The 19,330-nt window shown below is 37.0% G+C and overlaps 2 protein-coding genes across 4 annotated transcripts in view; one reads left to right on the plus strand and one right to left on the minus strand.

Annotated features, from left to right (window-relative positions):
* Positions 1-4,999: 4,999 nt before the first annotated feature.
* The window catches only part of LOC111597123 (neuropeptide CCHamide-1 receptor), a 28,974-nt gene continuing 14,643 nt past the window's right edge, over positions 5,000-19,330 (minus strand). The window contains exons 2-9 of one of the 3 annotated variants that reach the window (XM_023311682.2): positions 14,181-14,670; positions 9,116-9,342; positions 8,960-9,063; positions 8,683-8,895; positions 7,312-7,415; positions 6,845-6,982; positions 5,400-5,552; positions 5,000-5,326 (exon numbers count right to left, since the gene is read on the minus strand). In XM_023311682.2, the coding sequence (XP_023167450.2) occupies positions 5,158-5,326; positions 5,400-5,552; positions 6,845-6,982; positions 7,312-7,415; positions 8,683-8,895; positions 8,960-9,063; positions 9,116-9,342; positions 14,181-14,494 (1,422 nt within the window). In that variant the 5' untranslated portion in view covers positions 14,495-14,670 and the 3' untranslated portion in view covers positions 5,000-5,157. Of the gene's footprint in view, positions 5,327-5,399; positions 5,553-6,767; positions 6,983-7,311; positions 7,416-8,682; positions 8,896-8,959; positions 9,064-9,115; positions 9,343-14,180; positions 14,671-19,330 lie in introns of those variants that run through there. The other 2 variants (XM_023311685.2, XM_023311683.2) reach the window with 2 other exon arrangements.
* LOC111597129 (putative uncharacterized protein DDB_G0281733) lies at positions 15,719-16,543 on the plus strand. The gene has a single exon (XM_030226153.1). The coding sequence runs from the start codon at positions 15,719-15,721 to the stop codon at positions 16,541-16,543; it is 825 nt and encodes a 274-aa protein (XP_030082013.1).

Below are 19,330 nucleotides of genomic sequence, written 5' to 3' on the forward strand. Positions count from 1 at the left end.
CGCCATTTAAATAATTATCGCCTGGACGGGATAGAAGTGAATTGGATGATTCTTCAGCTAGGCAGCTGGCACGCTTATGAGTTGCTTAATTACTGTCAGCCCTTGTCACACGAGGCGTATGCTTGATGTTGCCCATACTTTGGCAGCGGGACTCGAACCCTCGCTCTGCAATTAGGTACACATGAAGCAGCCTCCAGCCATAAGCCACCCGTTGTGGCAACGACCGCCCACTGTGATTGCCTCCCCCAGCTCCACAGCTCCACAGTTGAAATCTGGCTTAGCCACGCCAGCCCGAACATTGGGGCCAGATAGGCTGGTCACTTGGGCTACTTTTGACCAAGGCGCAATAAAGTTGTAAATGCTTAAAATAGACTCGAACTCGAGCCGACAGAATGCGTGCGTGTGTGAGGCTGTGTTTGCCCCGAGCTTATCATAAAGTGTGTGCTCGAGGTGGGCGTGGCAGAAGGAGTGTTATTTCAGCTTAATATATATGGCAAGTCAGCAGGTGATGCTTTTCTTCTTTGTTTTTATGGGAGTGTGCGTGGTGCGTGGGGCAGAGCGAGTGGCTCACCTTCTACCCAACAGGAGCAGCCCCAACTGGAGCGTGTGGAATCGTGAATTACTATTGTGAATAGCTAATAAACTACGATTGAGATTTATCGAATCGTCTTAATTGATATTTGTGGCATATGTACATTGGCCCAAAACAGATTCGCTGACAGACCGAAAAGGTTAATTAACTTCAATTAAATTTTGGGACACATTTTATTATTGAATATTTAATATATCAACATATAGCAGCCGGCTGCTCGTTGTTTCATACTTCATTCATTTTTACCCTGTACAAATGTTTGCTGTACTTATTGAAGTTCAGACTCAAGGAGAAAGTATGGCTTGCTCATACCCTATACCTGATAATAAATAGCATTTCATGACAATAGATACATTCTGCATACCCTGTATGCGTATATATTAATCAATATATTCACTTTGTATACCCTGTATGCAAGATTGATGAGACTTAGGCATTTCACAGATTTCATACAAATTTGTAATACCCTGTAACTATTTAAGTGGACTGATTGGGTATACCCTGTACTTAATAAAAGTGTGATTTTGGGAAATTTGCTTAATTTTGTATACCCTGTATGCATGTAAAATGAGATTGACCTTGACCTTGTTATACCCTGTATCCATTGAAAATGGAATATATGGAATATATTCTCAAATTCAAGACCCTAATTATGTACCCTATACATTACAATTAGCTTAGAAGGGCATCTTGCTTCTATGCTCATGTTTGTAACAGGCAGAGAAAACCGTGGTTTTGGTCTATATGCCATAGTTAGGGTATGGCCTAGTCGAGCATATGCATTTCTTAGTATTTCGATAACAGATTCGAAGGACACATTAAGCTAGTTCAATCAGAGCTCCAGTTTGAGAGTTCGCACAGTTCGCACAGTTCAACATGTAAAGTTAAGATAAAGCTCTTATCGTCCCTTCGATTGTCTAGTTTAATGCTCTCTCGCACATTGATAAAGTATTGCAATCGTTACATAAGGCCGCCAATGTAATATTCTAATACCGTAAAGTGTTTGTCCAAGCTCAATAATGCCGATTGAGTGACGTGCCGAACCGAACGCATTGAAATTGTATCTCTTCATAGGTATTTAATGTATTTAAAATGCATGGCCAGCTGTGTGGGCGTTGTCTTGGCGATGCCGTTGCCGATGTCGTCAGCGGGCGAGCAAACGGGACTACGTGCCTAACCTCTGTCACACGTGTATGTGTGTGAGTCTCTTTATCTGTATGTGTGTGGGTTTCTCCGTGTGTATGCGTCGCCCCAAAAGTGCCCTCACGCTTATTGAGTGCCAATTCTTATGTCGTTAATGCGACTCTAGATGAATGAGTGTGTTCCTGTGTGTGTGTGTGTGTGTGCGTGTCTGCTAGATTAAGCTGCCTACTTTTCTCTCTCTGCTTTGGCTGCTGTTCGTTTGCCTGCTGCTTAACACAATTTACGATTAGCAACTACTCAGCTCCTTCTGCTTCTGCTTCTCCTTCGCCCTTGCCCTTGCCCTCTCCTTCTTCTTCTCTTTCGCCTTCTCCTTCTCCTTCTCCTTCTCTTTGCGCATTCTGCTTTGCACCTTGAGGTTTTTTGTATTTACATTTCCGCTGTGTGTCTCAAATCGTTTTATTTATTTGCTACAGTTAGACTCACACCAATAGCTAACCCACCCTCTTTTCTCTCTCTCACTCTCTCGCACTCAGCCCACAGTTACAGCATTCACACATATGTTTAATACGCTTCAGCCACTTGCCATTATTATTATTATTATTGTGCCTGTGTTCGTCTTTTATTTGTTTGTGTGCCGTGTGTTATTGTATTCCCGTTATGGCTTCCCTAACAGTTGTTGTTATTGTGGTTTTAAGTGTCGACTCACTTGGTGCGTTTCTGAAATGAATATTAATGGCCTTTCGAATAGGAGATAAATAATTAAATGCATTACAAATACTTCATTTTAATGGAAATACACTTAATTTTCACCTGTTTTTATACCTTGACTTTCGCTTAATATTAAATCAATGTCACCGCAAAAACCACCAAAGGGATACAAAGCAGCAGCAGCTTCAAAGTGCGTCATTGCTCGCATTGCCTAGGTAATCGCTTTGGGTTTGCTTGAGGTTTCTGAGAAATGTATAAGTGCACAACAAAGTTCAGAGATACCAACATAAAAAAAAAAAAAGAAACGGAGATTTGTAAGTTTCTTAAGGTTATCAAATTACCTTTGAATTCCATTCAATTAAATTGGTCTAGAAAGTGATCCACAAAATTTGGCACGTGCGTTAATACTTTCATAAAAAACATAAAGTATTTGGTTTTTTTAAATTTTGTCTAAATAGTGTATAGGGGCATTTGCCTATCTCAGCTCCAGGCAGATTCCCACCTACACATTTTATTATATAAAAGATAAAATTGAGTTTCTACTTAAAAAGTGGTTGGCGGGCATCACCCATCATCCTCGACAAGGATCAAACTCGCGTCTATTTAGTCCCCAATATTCACTTGTGGTCAGCATCTTAACCACAACGCCACGCTTCGGCAATTTGTGTAATTGCAAAGCTGAAGTAGTAGCTGTGACAAATACAATATAGTCTCACTGGCTTGCGCTGCTATTAATAGAATTCCAATTAGAATGCAAGCAGTTATATGTGTGTAAATTGGAATTCTGGAGCTTCTTCTAATTGCAGCGTGGCTTTGCCAATATGACATCACGTTTTCTTTAATAATTTCTATGTTACTGTACGGTTTTCGTTACAATTTTTAATATTGAATCTTTAAGCTTCACTGAATATGCTTTAATTAAACAAAAATCATCATTTCTATTTTGCGACCCGAATTTTGCACATCGAAATTGATTTTGATTTGAGAAACTAATTGGAGCTTAAGCATTTTCAGTAAAATAATAATTTTGGCGCTTATATTGAACCACAATTTCAACCTTAGCTACTGCGTTACACAATTTGGTTAATTAAATTTGATTTGCAAATTTGATAGCCACTTGGGCAACTAATTAGCGTTGCAGAAAATTCGAGTAGCGCTTCGCACGTAACATTCAATTACACGACAATTGTGGAAGGCCGACCTAATAGATAGCAACTGAAATGAGCGAAAATAGAATTGAAATTCAAAACCACAAGCCATAAAAATAAGTCTGTTACAATTTTGGACAGTTGATAAGCCACTCGACTTGCAGCTGATGACAACTTGGCTCGCAGCTCAGCGGAGCGACAGCCGGATTTACTTTTTTAATAAGTTAAGCAAAATGTGGCATTTGACGGTTGCCAAGCGAAAACTGAACCCACTCAATGATGATGATGACGACGATGCAGAGCTGCTGCTGTTGGCTCTGTTGATGTGTCGATTGCCACACAATCGGGTAAAAGTAAAATCCATTCGAGTTTGACTGTCGCAGCCTTAAAGTTGATTTAAGCTAATTGAGGAGTCAAAGTAGCTTGGCAATGGCCGGAAATCGAGTTGTTGTTTGAGCAAACACAGCTTAAAAGCCAGCCCGCACCTTGTTTGTGCGACCCAAAGCGAATTAATCATATTGCGGCTTATCTTATAGACACCCAACCGAGCCGAACTCAACCAGGTTAGCTATAAAGCAAACCCAAACTGGCCAACTTTTGACGCTCCCATTTCCGCTTGCCGTTTTTACGTTTGCATTCAAAGTTAACGCCTTAAAGTTTATCGATAAAATGTCCCGTAACAATAACTTTATTGTCAGTAGTCGCCCACACAAAAAGCCAAACGCTCAAAAGTAGGCAACACTTTTTGCCCTTCACATTGAAAAACAAATTTGACACAAATTTCACATTTATTGGCAACAATCAAATAAAATCTTTAAATATACAAGACATATATATATATATATATATATATATATAAATAAATATTTACATAGCTAAGTGTTTAATAATTGGTCTATGTACAAGGACACTGTGCACGCGAAACAAATGCGTTTCAAATCGTTTGCTTTATCAAGTCTTAGGCCTAAAGCTTATTGTAGATATTTGAAATGGACTATTTTGATTAGCTTAAAGCCGGCTGCAGCGGCTGCAACGGCTGCTGAACGACTAGACATGAAAAACACATTAAGTTCCATTTGGTTTATGCAACAACGTAACAAGCTTCAGTAAACTAAAAGTCATCAAGTTTGTAGCTTGTAGATTAATGCCAGGCCGTTCCCGAAATCGGTCTCGCCAAAGCAATTTGGCCAAGTTTATAGTGCGTGCTCTCTGGAGAGCCTTCAAGTGCTGAATTGGTTTGCGCTTCAATTTCGTTGTTGTTCGAGATTTGGTTATCTTTACGTATGTTCATTTTATATGTATATATATATATATATATATATATATATATATATATATATATATATTTTTTTTTTTTTATATATATTTTTTAACAGCTTAAACAGCATTACAATCACACGAGCTCGTCACTTAACTGCATTTAAAATTCTTAAATAAAAACTTCTCGCTTGCTCTAAGTATTTCTCTTACAATTTCTCATTTTTGTAACATATTTGATTTATGTAAAAGTTTTAGTTTCTGCTGCTACTTCATATTTCCTGTATACTCCGTGGGGATGTCAGCGACTTAGTTTAGGGGCGACTCCTGCAGCCGCTGCGACAGCTGTGCTCCCTTGACTGGACCGAACCCGCCGAGGGGCGTAAACTCGTAGCCGGCTGCCGCCTCGTTGAGAGGCACGGCCATGTTGGAGGCTCCGTTGGGCAGCGTCGTAATAGTTGTCTCCTGCAAGCGACAGCTGCTATGGCGAGTGGGTAAGATGCTAGCTTAGCTATCGCCTGCATAATCAGCCTGCAGCTACACGAACTCACCTGCGCAGCGTTGTGCTCTGATAGCAGGAGTGACGGGACTGGTAACGCTTGGAGGCTGTGCTGGTCAGCGAGGTATTGCGATGCATGCAAAAGGTGTCGTTGTGCTGATTGCGCTTCTTGCGCCGTCCACTGATGCCACGACAAAATAGATATCTAGTGCGTTGCGAATGATGTTTGGCCATGCGACAAAAGACAAGCAAAGAAGAGCGAACATCAATGATTAGATTACAGTTGCAATTGAAGTTGGAATGCATACAATGTGCCCGAAAATTATGTGAGTTCTGTGTGGAAGTACGTGGAAGCCACTTGAACAGTAAACAAGTTAGTTAAGCTCTCTTATTTCTACTTTGCAAACTTCAAAAACAACGAAATTTGTTCAAATTTGCTTTACAAGAGTCTAACTAGACTCTTGTAAGCATCTGACTAGAGTCAAGGCAAGTCCAATCAGAAAACATATCTGAAATATGCTCAAAGTGCATTACATTAAAATATTTAAGTTATTTTTTAAATTTATGTATAGTAAAAGTATTTAAAATATTTAAAAAATCATATATATATTTTTTTATCTATATATATGTATGTAATATTTTAAATATTTCAAATATATTTTTTAAATATAATGTATAATTTTTATAGCATATTCTATAATCATTTAAATATATTTTATAATTTTTATATCTTGCTTACTTTTTTGAGATATTTCTTAATTTTAATAAAATATTTTAAAAATTTGCATAAAATATTTTAAAATTATTTTACTACATTAAAATGACTATAAAATATTTTAGAATAAATTTAATATATTTTGCAATTTTTTTTTAAATATTTATTTTTATTTTTGGAAATAGTTTTGTTGTGAAAAATTCATAAAAAGCATTGGATTTGTTTTGAAACATAAATATCTATCAACGTAAATATATATAAACTTTTATATATATTTATTTAAAATATATATATACATATATTTATTTATAGATGCTTGAACTTTATATATTTGTTTTTCCCCATCGAAAATGCTTTTAAAATATATTTATAAACGTGCCCGAAAAAACTCATTTGATGTTTGGCAATGCGTAAGGCGTAAGCAAACAAAAACTTCCATCAGAATCGCAATCAAAACTCAGCCAAACTTTCAGGCACAATCCCAACTGTTGTGTTATGATATATGATGATATGTGAGAGAGAGAGAGAGAGAGGGAGGGAGGGAGGTAGGGGTGGATGAGGGAGAGGGCAATGCATTCGGTGTAGCGAACAGGAAAAGTTGGTCAAGTGTTTCGTGATTCGTTTTGGTTGTTGCTTGTTAGCTGGTTGTGTGTTATAGTTAGAGAAATAGCAGGTTAGGCTTACGCTTACAGTAACAGTGATTACATTTTTATCGGTAATCGGTTTATCGATTATTGTTATTAAGCTGTTATTCTGCTGCTGTGATGTGTATGAACAAATACCTATTGAAATGCTTGCGAAAGGCCCCGCTCACGAAGTAGAGAGCCACCGGATTGGCACAGCTGTTGGCAAAGGACATGCAAAAGCCAAAGATGCGCAGTACATGCCAGAACGTATTATAATCCTGTTGTGCTGTCGGCCTGCAAACGCGGCAAAAGGAAACAATATATGTATATGTATGTTTGCTTGGAACTAATGGAGACATAATCCAGTGTCAAGTTGGAAATTGATTGACCAGAGCGCCAAGGGCCACAATGGCCAATGGCCAATAGCCAATGGCCAATGGCCAATGGCTTTTCTGCATTACTCATACGCAGTGTGGGCATTACTCATACGCAGTGTGTGTGCAGCCAGCGTTATCTGCATGACTGAGTGCTGTTCAATGGTCGAAAGCACTACATTCACTTCGTTCAAATCCCCTTGGCTGACATCCTTGTTGCTGCTGTGTTGGATAAAAGTCAGCACTTACCAGTAGTAGAACCATAAAAAGAAGACGTGATAAGGCAGAAAGCAAATACCAAAGATAACAACGAATGCCAGCACCGTGACGGCGACTTTGCGACGCGCTCGAACCTGCAAAACATTCAAATTCAATAATAATAAATCTGTTAGCTTCCAATTGAATATTAAATTTCGTTTATTTATGCACAAGGTGAGCGCAAATCATCTGCATACTCAATGATGGCCATATTGTTGTCAAGGTAAAGGTAAAAAAACCGAAAATATTCAATTTTTAACTCAAGTCAATATTATTCAATTTATATTCACTTTATGCCGACTAAAGCGATTGTGAAATTGTTTTAAATATTTTACAGCGTTTCGCTGTCATTTATTTATCTGTGAAATTAATCAAATTTCAGATTGCGATTTGATAATATTAATGTTAAACTCGTAAGCGTGCTTCAGTGCCAAATGCCTGACTTGAATATACCCTGGAAACACTTGTCACATTTTACTCAGGGCAAACTTTGAGCTTTCTCTTCTAAAATTCATATGCTTTAGGCAGAGGAAAGATTGGCCCATAAAATTGAAATAAATTTGATATATCCTACGCCTTAAGTCTTTCAGTTCCTCCTATATCATACAGTAATTAGTTTGAGTTCTCTAGTCGGTCACTCCCCACTAAAACACTTTTACTCTTTTATTTATGTAAATCTATTTAAGTAACAGCCTGAAGCACGCAGCTGATACAATTTTATTGTATACGAGGAATGGTGTGTAAATATTATAAGGCATGGCTGGATAGTATGAAATATATCCGGATAATATAAGGTATCTTCAGATAATATAAGGTAAATGCGGATAATATAGACCATATCCGGATACTAATATTATAAGTTATTTTCGGATAGTGATGGTATAAGGTACATCCGGATAGTATGTGGTATATCCGAATAGTAAAAGGTATATCAGGATAATGTAAGGTATTTCCGGATAATATAAATTATATCCGGATAGTATATATTATAATTGTAGATAAATTCAGATAAGTTATTTTCGGATAGAGATGGTATGTGGTACATCCGGATAGTAAAAGGTATATCAGGATAATGTAAGGTACTTCCGGATAATGTAAATTATATGCGGATAGTATATAGTATAATTGTAGATAAATTCAGATATTGATATTATAAGTTATATTCGAATAGTGATGGTATAAGGTATATCCGGATAGTACGTGGTACGTGCGTATAGAATAAGATATATCCGGATAGTGTATATTATAGCGAAGAGTATAAATCCTATGCATATTAAAAACTTAACTTAAAATATCCTCTTTCTATCTAAATCATACTTTTAATGGTATATATTTCCACATCATTGACCACCAATAACTCACCTGTCTGACAGCACCTTGCATTTCACCTGGCACACTCGCCGAGTACATCAGATGCAGCGCAATCATGACGTAGAAGGCGGCAATAATGACTAGAGGTATGGCATAGTAGACTAGAAAGTGTAGCATTACCATCAACTTGGCATAGTTCTCGCCCCAGGTATCCGGATACGGATAGCAGATGACAATCGATTTCTCCGAGCTAATGCCAAGGGGCTGAGATAGAAGGCATTTACCCATAAAAAGGCAAGTTAAACTCAGTCTAGGATGTGGCACTCACCTTTAAGTTGCTGCCAATTAGCGCAGGTAAGCCGCAGACGATGGCCAACAGCCAAATGGACACGGCTATGGCCAAGGTCATGCGCGTGGCTCGTCGGCCGCCCCCTGCATTAAATTCGTGTCAATGAAGCAAGCGATTGTGCAATTCCTCACTTACCATGAGCATGGAACTTGCGCAGCGGATCTACAATAGCGAAATATCGATCACTCGAGAGCGCAGTTAGCGTAAAGACGGAAACTCCAATCGAGACATCCTTCATGAACTCCGAAACGCTGCATAGAAAACTGCCCCAGGGCCAATACTCGAAGGTATAGACCGTCGACACCAGTGGCACTGTCGTCAATATAACTAGCAAATCAGCCAGCGCCAGGGAAAGTATGTAGCTGAAACGATGAATGCAGAAAGATGTTTCACAAAACATAGGAAATTACAACTAAAATAGTTCACATCGATTCCAAAACTGAAATGATTCATATTTGTGTGAGCTTAAGCAGAATATATATAGAATATATCGTGACCTTAACTCGTGTAATATGCGAGCTATGCTTAAATAAGCAACTTTTGATAACGATTATAATCGATTAATATCGATGATTTCAAATATACTTGTTTTCGAGATTGAAGCGTTGATACATACGAGCAGGAGATAGGACGGACGGAAGGACAAACGGAGATGGATAGACAACACGTGGAAAGTTGGAAAGTGAGAAGAGATATGGGCAGTGAGATGGACTGACGGACAGACCAATAATGTGAGGATAAACACACGAAACTATAGATAGACAGGCGCGCAGCCTGACGAAAGGACAATAGGCAGAGGGTCCGAGTGTTAGACAAATTGACATATTAACGGACAGGACAAACTCAACTCAACTCACCAATTAATTCCGATCAACAGTGGTTTGGGTTGTAGCAAGAGAAAGACAAAGAGAAAGAGCTAAATCAACTTGGAAAACTTTTGAAGCGCAAAATGTGAGGGTCTCATGAATGCCGACTTGAGCCAACCAAGCTGACCCTTGGGTCGCCCGCACGTGTTTCGCTCTGCTGATTTATGTAGCTCAACTTTAGTCAAATTTGCGCTTCCTTTGCCATGGCCCATGTAAAACAATTTCGTCGGCTCGCGCTGATAAAATTGATTTATATGACACTTTATTAAGCATAAGAGAAGAAGCAGACAAAATCGAAAAGGATGCCCAAAGTGCTTTTGACGTCTTAGCATGTGCCACAGAAATCTCTTAGCCAAGCATTAAAGTTCATGTTAAGGGTAGAATATTTGAATAAAGTAAATGTAAACTGCAAGAAATTGCAAGGAGGGCTTGAGAACTTATAGATTGGTGAAATATTTAAAGATATAAAAATATTTTTTTTTTATAATGAATTTGGTTAATTTAGTTCAAATAAATAAAAATATTTCCAGCATGAAACTGCTGATAAAATATTTAGAAATTCTAGCAAATGACCTAGAAAAATACTTAAGAAATGCAAGCGAAAACTATGGGAACTATAGGGCTTAATAATGATTATAAACTATAAATTATAATTATTAAGTAATCATTTTTTTAGAGAAACATGAATTCATTATCTCTATAAACCATCCTCATGTGGCTTGAATTTTTTCAATTTAAATTTAGAACAATTTCAGCATTATATTTTACATTTATATAGCTAAGACAATAAAAAAACATATATTAAAGAAGTACGAGTCGTGTTTAACTGACTACAATATACCCGCTCATTATATAAAAAAATTAAATATTAATTAAAATAAATAATAATTATTAAAATAATTAAAAATTTGCCTTGCCTCAAGGAGGCCATTTTGCTTATGGCTCCATTAGTAGAGAAAGACAACATTGAACTAGCTGCCTCTGGCATTGCAACATGCAGCTTTTTCTAGTCTATCAATAGACGGGTATACATAAGCCCTGTCACATCTATCTGAAGCCCACATGCACATCTATATATTTGAAGCTTAAGGTCTTCAGCTTGAATGGTTACGTCCTCAGTGGGAATGTCCTAAAGACAGTTCGATAAGAGTTCGATATATTCATGAAATTAAAAGTGGGAATATCTTAAAGACACTTCAGCTAAGCGTTAACTGGATTATATATTCATCAAATGACAAGTTTTTAGCTTTATATAAAAAACAGATTGGATATTGCATAAAAGGAATATTCTTCTCTTTTGACTTTAACAACCTGCATATAATTATAGATATCTCTTGCAACAGACTCAGGACTTGTGTATTTTTTTTTTTTTTTTTTGAGAATATATATGCAGCTGTCGCATTACGGCATTTGGAATTGCATCTCTATGGATTTTTGTGGCACGTGTGGGTTTGCAATAAACATGGTGCATGTGGCACGCTGTTTGCGCAACAGCAAATTGCACTGCTGCTGCACGATTGATAAGCATCTGGCCACTCGTATTTGGTGTCTGAAAGGCGAACTGAGATTCGCCATTTTGGCCAAGAGCTGCAATTTCAGTTTAATGTGATCAGATTCATCTCCGGCTGCCTTCGAGTAAACGAGTTTTATGTGAGAAACGTGAGCGGGAAATGCCTTTGGCTTTTGGCTTTTACTTTTGCCCAACTGCAACTACTCGATTAATTACTTGGGAAATTACTTTGACATTTCATACTCAAGACGAAGTGTGGCCAGCATTTTATATATATTTTAATTGGCTTCAATTGTTCAATTGATGGAATCTTGGCAGCGCTGCGTAAGTTTCCAGCATGAAAGTTTCATTCATTGAATTGTTGCCACAGTTCGAAGTTGTCCTCAGAGTCTTCAGTAAACGTTTCCCTCCGTCAATGCAATTGATTGCAGCTAATTAATTCAGTCATTTTCACAAGCTATGAAGACATTTAATAACAGGAAATTGCTTTTATAGAGAGGCTAACCCTATTCCCCAGCCCTGTTCCCTCATCTGTAAATTTCAAATAGCAAATTGAAAAACGAAGTGCCAAATTGATGTACTTTTTATGAAAAACACCTGGTGAAGTTCTTTCATGTTTCAGTTTTATGTACCTTCCTAAGCTGATTAGGAACATCTCGAATTGCATCGATTTTTGTTAAGCTTATTGGAACCGCCAACGAGTCTTATACATTTGGCATCAGCTGTCAAAATGTTTTTACACGTTTTTAATGTTGCCGTCATAAAATTTGAATATTGCTTGAATAACAAGTGAGTGCTCGACTTAGAAATACTCTTGCTAGGCGAAAACTCCTTGGAAACATGTAAATTATTTGAGAATTTTGCGACGATTATAATGACTTTGATAACTCTGACTGGGATGACTGTGATAAGTATAACAATTCTGATTATCATTAAGTAATTTCTTTAGCAACTAAAGCCTTTTAATTATGTTTCATTTAGTCAAGTTCTTCGGAACGATCAGACGATCAATATATGATTCTTCCATGATACCTCTGATGATCTCTTTAACAATCTCTCTGACGATCTCTCTGACGATCTCTTTGATAATCTCTCTGCTGATCTCTATGATGATTTCTTTAACAATCCCTCTGACGATCTCTCTGACGTTCTCTCTGACGATCTCTCTGACGATCTCTTTGATAATCTCTCTGCTGATCTCTCTGACGTTCTCTCTGCTGATCTCTCTGACGTTCTCTCTGATGATCTCTATGTTTCTGATGATCAATCTGATTTTGTTGATCTCTCTGCCTCCGATGATGCCTACGACGCTCTCTGCCTACGATGATCTCTTCTTTCGATTATCTCCGCCTTCAGCTCCTCCATGATCTCCATAATTTCTATGTTTGCTATAATTATCTATGTCCTATATACATGTGTTATACATATGACTTGTGGGCTATTTCTAGCCTTCTAGCTTAGTTATATCTGATCATATATAGACAAGATTGACAAGCAGACAGACATTCTTAGTTAGATCCCATCACAGTTAAATCGAATTATCATATATTTACACACATGTCAGACAACATTGTGTAACGGATATTTCCTAGTCAAGCACATCCGCAATTATTGTAATTTCAGACGTAATTCGTTGTCAAAATATGCGACACGTGCAAATAGTAAACGCAAAAATTGACTTTCTATAAATTTTGGAGCAAATAGATTCAACTTATTCGAACTTTTCTTTTATTACGCTCTTTTAACTGCCCGAAAAGCCATAAATTCAAGATGATTTGATACTCGAAATGCATTGGAGCTCAATTTCAGTTCAATATTGAATTTGGCTTAAAGCACACGAATTGAGCTTCAGCTGATGAGAGTAGAAATTTGTCTTTAAGCAAAATCCCATGAGACTGTGGCAAAACAATAACTTGATTTATGACAGACAATTTGGGCTAAGAGGCAGTCACACGCCCAGGCAAGCCAAGACGTTGAACAATTTTGGCTAATTAGCAGAGCGCATAAGGCCACAAATCTATTTTCGTCCTCTTGGAGTTAATATGCAAATGTGGCAGACCGATGAGTTCAAGACAGAGTCAAGCTGTATTCACTTGCCACGCCCACCGCACTTTTTTTTTGCTTCATTTGCTGCTTGACTTTTGGGCTTGTTGCATGCGTAATTTGGTAATTTACGAGAGCAGAAGCTGCGCCTAATTAAATTCTATTTAGGCTTAACCAAAACTTCTTTCGCACAAACAGTAATAGATTGGACGTGAACTGCTCGACTAGGCAATACCCTGTGGCGACAGCCAAGTTGAAACTATTATCCGTGAGGAAAACAAATTGAAAATAAATTTGAAAATAATTCAGATAAAAAAAATTGCAAAATGTGGAATTAATTAAAAGTGTGTAAACAAATTGAAATAAAAAAAGAAAATATTTTAAAAAAATTGAAAATATTTTGAAAATATTTTAAAAATAAATTTTAAAATATGGAAAATAACTTGAAAATATGGAAAATATATTAAAAATATAGGAAATATTTTATAATGTGGAAAATATTTTAAGAACACAAAAAATAAAATACAACAAAAAAATACAACAAAAAAAATTAAAAAATGTTAAAATGAAAAAAAATTGAGAAAAATAAAGCAAATATTACAAATATTTTGATATACTGGATACATGTAAATACATTGAAAATATTTCAATATATATTTAAATTGGAATTATTTAAAAATAAAATAAATATTTAAGTATTATATATAAAAAATATTTATTATATTTATTATGTATTATAATTATTGTTATAGCTTCTATTTAATTAAATTTTCTGACTCACGTATTGGGCACATTTCGCATTTGTCGTACGCTCAGGAAGACCACAATCAGAGTTCCATTGCCTAGGACGCCGACCACAAAGATGATGGCAAACAATATGGGCACTATATACGTTTCCGGTCGCCGGGCATAGGGCACGTAGGATATCTCAGTGACGGCGATGCTGTTGTTGTTGTCATCGGAGAAGGGTGTCTCCGACGTCGTTGACATCGCCAGCTCCCAGAGGGCTTGCGTGACATTCAATGGGCTTAGAGGCGACTCCGACTCGGTCTCCATTTCCATGTCCATGGCAATGCTGGTAACACTGCTCATCATGGCTAAGGATTATAATTTCTTTGCACTTTTAACTCTCTCACTGAATACTGAACTGTTCAAGCGCGAATTATTAATTCAATTTCCACATGTTTCGTTTCCTGTTGCATTTCAAAGTTTTTTTTCGCTTCGATAAATTTCGCAGATATTTTAATTGATGTTTTTGTTGTTGCTGCGCACTGTAAACAAAACAAAAACAAATTCAATATGCATTAAAGTTTAATTTTCCATTAAGTTTAGTATATTTTTAATTGAATTTTTCAGAACAAATAAAAGAACACAAGCTTTAAATGAATTTGTGCATCGAAGCTTCAAAATTTTACAAATTAAAAGTGAGTTTCAAAATACTTCGCATGGAAAATACAATGCAGATAAAAAAATATTAATAAATTAAATAAATGGTAAAACCATTTTATTCATAAGTTAAACAAGGTAGCTCATAATAATGAATCTATTCAAAAAGTGTATTTAATGAAAAAGCTGTAAGAGAATTAACTCAGTTTCTATTTATATAAATGCTTTAGCAGCTGAGCTTGTAGTCAACGAGAGAGAGCACATAGAAGGATTCTTGAAAAGAGAGAGAGATTCAACTATGTCTGGCTGTCCATTTGTCTCTCTGTCTGTCTGCCTCTATATCTATCTGCCTATTTTCCACTCTGTCTGGCTATTTTTCACTCTGTCCGCTCAAGCAAGGCAAGATACAAAGCTCAGCCGAAGAAGAGCTTTTAAGCTGTCTATATGTGTGCAGCAGTGTGTATTTAGCATTTATATTTAAAGAAAACTAAGCTAGAATGCGTGAAACAGCAGATAAAGCACACTCATTTGTCACGCAATGATCGAGTGTAAAAATCCAACTCAAAGAAAGACTCAAGAATTGAGCGCCATTTAAAGTTTGAGTGGAAGTCGCCCTATATAAAGGGCAGCCAGCTGCAGCGCGCTTCAGTCGCAGCCCAGGGCGCCTGGTGGACGGTCGTGCAGTGCAGTGCAGTAAGGTAAATATTTAAATAGTTAATAATTTTAAGTACTTTAAGCAAAATTGTAATAGTTATTAATAATTTTAAGCAATTGTTTAAATATTAGTTATATTAACAATTGTATAGATAAGATAGCATAATAATCATTGTGTTAATGATCTTTGTGCCAAGCATCATTAAGTAAATTGTCATTGTCATTGTCTATTATGGTTATTAAGTTAATGACTATTAAGAAAAACTCTGTAAAGTCATTATGACATTGTGTGATCAGAATTCATCGGTGGCAGAGATCATCGGAGGCAGAGATCATCGGAGGCAGAGATCATCGGAGGCAGAGATCATCGGAGGCAGAGATCATCGGAGGCAGAGATCATCGGAGGCAGAGATCATCGGAGGCAGAGATCATCGGAGGCAGAGATCATCGGAGGCAGAGATCATCGGAGGCAGAGATCATCGGAGGCAGAGATCATCGGAGGCAGAGATCATCAGAGGTAAAGATCATCGGAATCAGAGCTCATCAGAGGCAGAGATCATCGGAATCAGAGATCATCGGAATCAGAGATCATCGGAGGCAGAGATCATCGAAAGCAGAGATCATCGAAAGCAGAGATCATCGAAAGCAGAGATCATCGAAAGCAGAGATCATCGAAAGCAGAGATCATCGAAAGCAGAGATCATCGAAAGCAGAGATCATCGAAAGCAGAGATTATCGAAAGCAGAGATTATCGAAAGCAGAGATTATCGAAAGCAGAGATTATCGAAAGCAGAGATTATCGAAAGCAGAGATCATCGAGAGCAGAGATCATCGAGAGCAGAGATCATCGAGAGCAGAGATCATCGAGAGCAGAGATCATCGAGAGCAGAGATCATCGAGAGCAGAGATCATCGAGAGCAGAGATCATCGAGAGCAGAGATCATCGAGAGCAGAGATCATCGAGAGCAGAGATCATCGAGAGCAGAGATCATCGAGAGCAGAGATCATCGAAGGCAGAATTCATCAGAGGAAAATTCATCGGGGGCAGAGATCATCGAAGCAAAGATAATCGAAAACCGAGAGAATCAGTTTACCCCATTGTAGCTATTCGATGCATTAAGGGTATGCCTTAGTCGCCTTAGTCCAACTACGAAACTCTTACAAGCAGAATTTTTGATTGAATAGATCTATACAATAACATTTAGGCCCCTAGAGTAAAGCGATGCGACACAGTGAAAATGTATTAACCGAAGCAGCTTTAGGTCAGAGATTGATTCGTTTGGCCAAACAGAATGATAACTACTTTAACTCATCGTGTATAGATCTGGAATATGTTGAAAGAGAAAGGATACATACTATAAGTTCAAGCCAGCTGCTTTATAGATGTGATAATGGCATAATGTTGTGGGGTGTTGCTGTGCAAGTAGCAGTAGTGAAGGTGCCTCCTAGTCAGGCACTCTCTACAGCCGTTGCCCGACTTGTTTATTTTCTTAGTGCATTAACTTTTGAAATTACCATGAAACCATGTTGCCTCAGCATCTTTTTATGTTTTATGCAGATTTTTATGCCGGGCCAACTAAATACATTTTGATGTTTTCAGGGGAGTTTAAAGACTTTAAAGCTCCGGTCCAAGCACAAAGGGCAATTGCAAGTGAACTGCGACTGTTCAATGACGAACTATTCATATTTTTATGGCAAAGAAATGCCTGGGAGCTGTCAATGCAAAAGCCACGCACAGATTTCAATTACGAGGACGTCCTTTTCAACCAGTGAATCCCAGCGAAGTTAGCCCGAACCATCGTTTCAGCTTGCCGCAACGTCAGTTACATTTTACGACCCACTGTGTGTGTGCGAGTGTGTGTGTGTGTGTGTGTGTTTAATGGCTGGAAATGTAATGACAGTTTCGTCGCATATGAACTCCTTAGTGGTGCTCGCCGTGCGAAGCGACTCCAGTTGATTGAGGACATAAACTTGGCTGCGCTATTATTCTGTAACTTAAAGCTCAGCTAGTGGAAACTTTTTGCAATTAGCTTGCAAAAACATGAACAATTTATTTTAAGTTCTTTATGTTTGCTTTAAGTCAACGTTTGCTTTTTCAACCCGCTGCAAATCATGTGCTGCGAAGCGCTTCAATTTTCATCAGCAAAATGCCAAAAAAGAAGCCGCAAATGGAATGTATCCGTCTGCCAAATACCCTGTGCCCAGGTATTAAAAACTACTTTTGTTTTCTTAAAAAAACTTTGTGCACATACATTCAGGAAAACACTGCAAGCCTTATGATTTCGAAGCACTCAATGCTGTATTTGAAGAACCTAGAAGTATAGAAGAAGCCGTTCTGCTTTCGTCTGTCATCATCTTTCATCTTCATCTTTCATCAATCGTAGTCAAGGTTCAATGAATTATCCTAGCTATAATCCAGGAATTTCGGACCGAACTGAGTATCATTTGATTTAGTTTAGGCCATAATAGTCAACTAATAATAAGTCTATTGCCTAAGTTAAGTCTAGTGTTAGATGACTTCTTAGCAGCCTGAAAACGCAGGTTAGGGTATTTGTAAGTCATGTAGACTCAACTAGAAGTACTTTCACACAATTTGCATTAGAATTTATGTAAAACATTTCAATTGTCACCTTTTTCTAGTGCTCAGACTCGACGAAGGCGCTAAGCCTGCTTAGCCAGATATGCAGAAAGCCAGTAAACACTTTGCTGGCAATGTGATGCCCCTTGACTTGTTGCTGTGGCTTATTTACTCTGAGCTGCAGCTCACTTGACGGCATCATTTGAACCACATAAAAAGTTTCTGGCGAAATTCCCAAGGAGCATTTAAGAAGGTTTCCCGGAAACTCTTACAGCATCGCGCACAGTTTAAAGTTCCACGAAATTTGATTTGATTCTCCTTCATATTGCAATTTTGCGCAAATTTTAATTAGCCGAGCGAACTTAGTTGCACTTAATGAAAATGAAGATGAAAATTAATGTCTTATGAATTTATTACTGCGAAATAGTTTGCATCAATAAAATAACAATTTAGTTCTATTGGTCTTAATTGCACGACAGAGACTTTTGCAATTATGAATATCCATTGCAGATAAGGCAATGTAATTATATATATATGTATATATATATTTATATTTATATATATATATATACCTCTTCTGTTTGACCTAATGCTGAATAGCAGATTAAGACTTTGAATGCATTTGCAATTGTATTTAAATTTCTTGCCCTTTCTTAAGCTCCTTCATTTACAATAAGCAAATTATATACCCCGTAAATATGATTAAATAGGGTAAACTGGTTTTGTATAAATTTGAGGAACAGTCCGAAAAGTCGACAGCTTATATAAATTATTCAGAAAATCTTCTGCAAATTTCTGTGCAATTTTCAATAAATTGCTTCATTTGAAAATTAAATTTATAAATTTTTCGATAGCTGCTCTCGATTATTTAAACAAATTTTAATATATATTTTTTATCACATATATATATTGCACTTGTTAGCTGAGTATTTAGTTAGTCTGGCATATCCTAGTAGTGTCCACTGATTAATATTGTTATTGAAACTGGATTTCTAGGCAATATCAGCAGATGAATAAAGAAGAAAAATGTGAAGAAAAATTTACTTATGTAAATACATATACATATGGAAATGGAAACTCGATTTTAAGCAATACTTGAATATATAAAAATCAAGAAATATATATATATGTATTATTTATAGAAATGCTGTAACATAGACTGGGTATTTAGCTAATCAGGCACTTTCTATTTATGATAAGCGCTAAATATTGATACCAATGCTCGATTTTCTATATTATAATTAATATAATATAATATAAATTTAATTAATAGTAGTGCTGTCTACAGTGATGTAATAACTTTATTTTAAGGC

Source organism: Drosophila hydei, unplaced genomic scaffold (assembly GCF_003285905.1).
Source record: "Drosophila hydei strain 15085-1641.00,03,60 unplaced genomic scaffold, DhydRS2 tig00000060-arrow-pilon, whole genome shotgun sequence".
NCBI lineage: Eukaryota > Metazoa > Arthropoda > Insecta > Diptera > Drosophilidae > Drosophila > Drosophila hydei.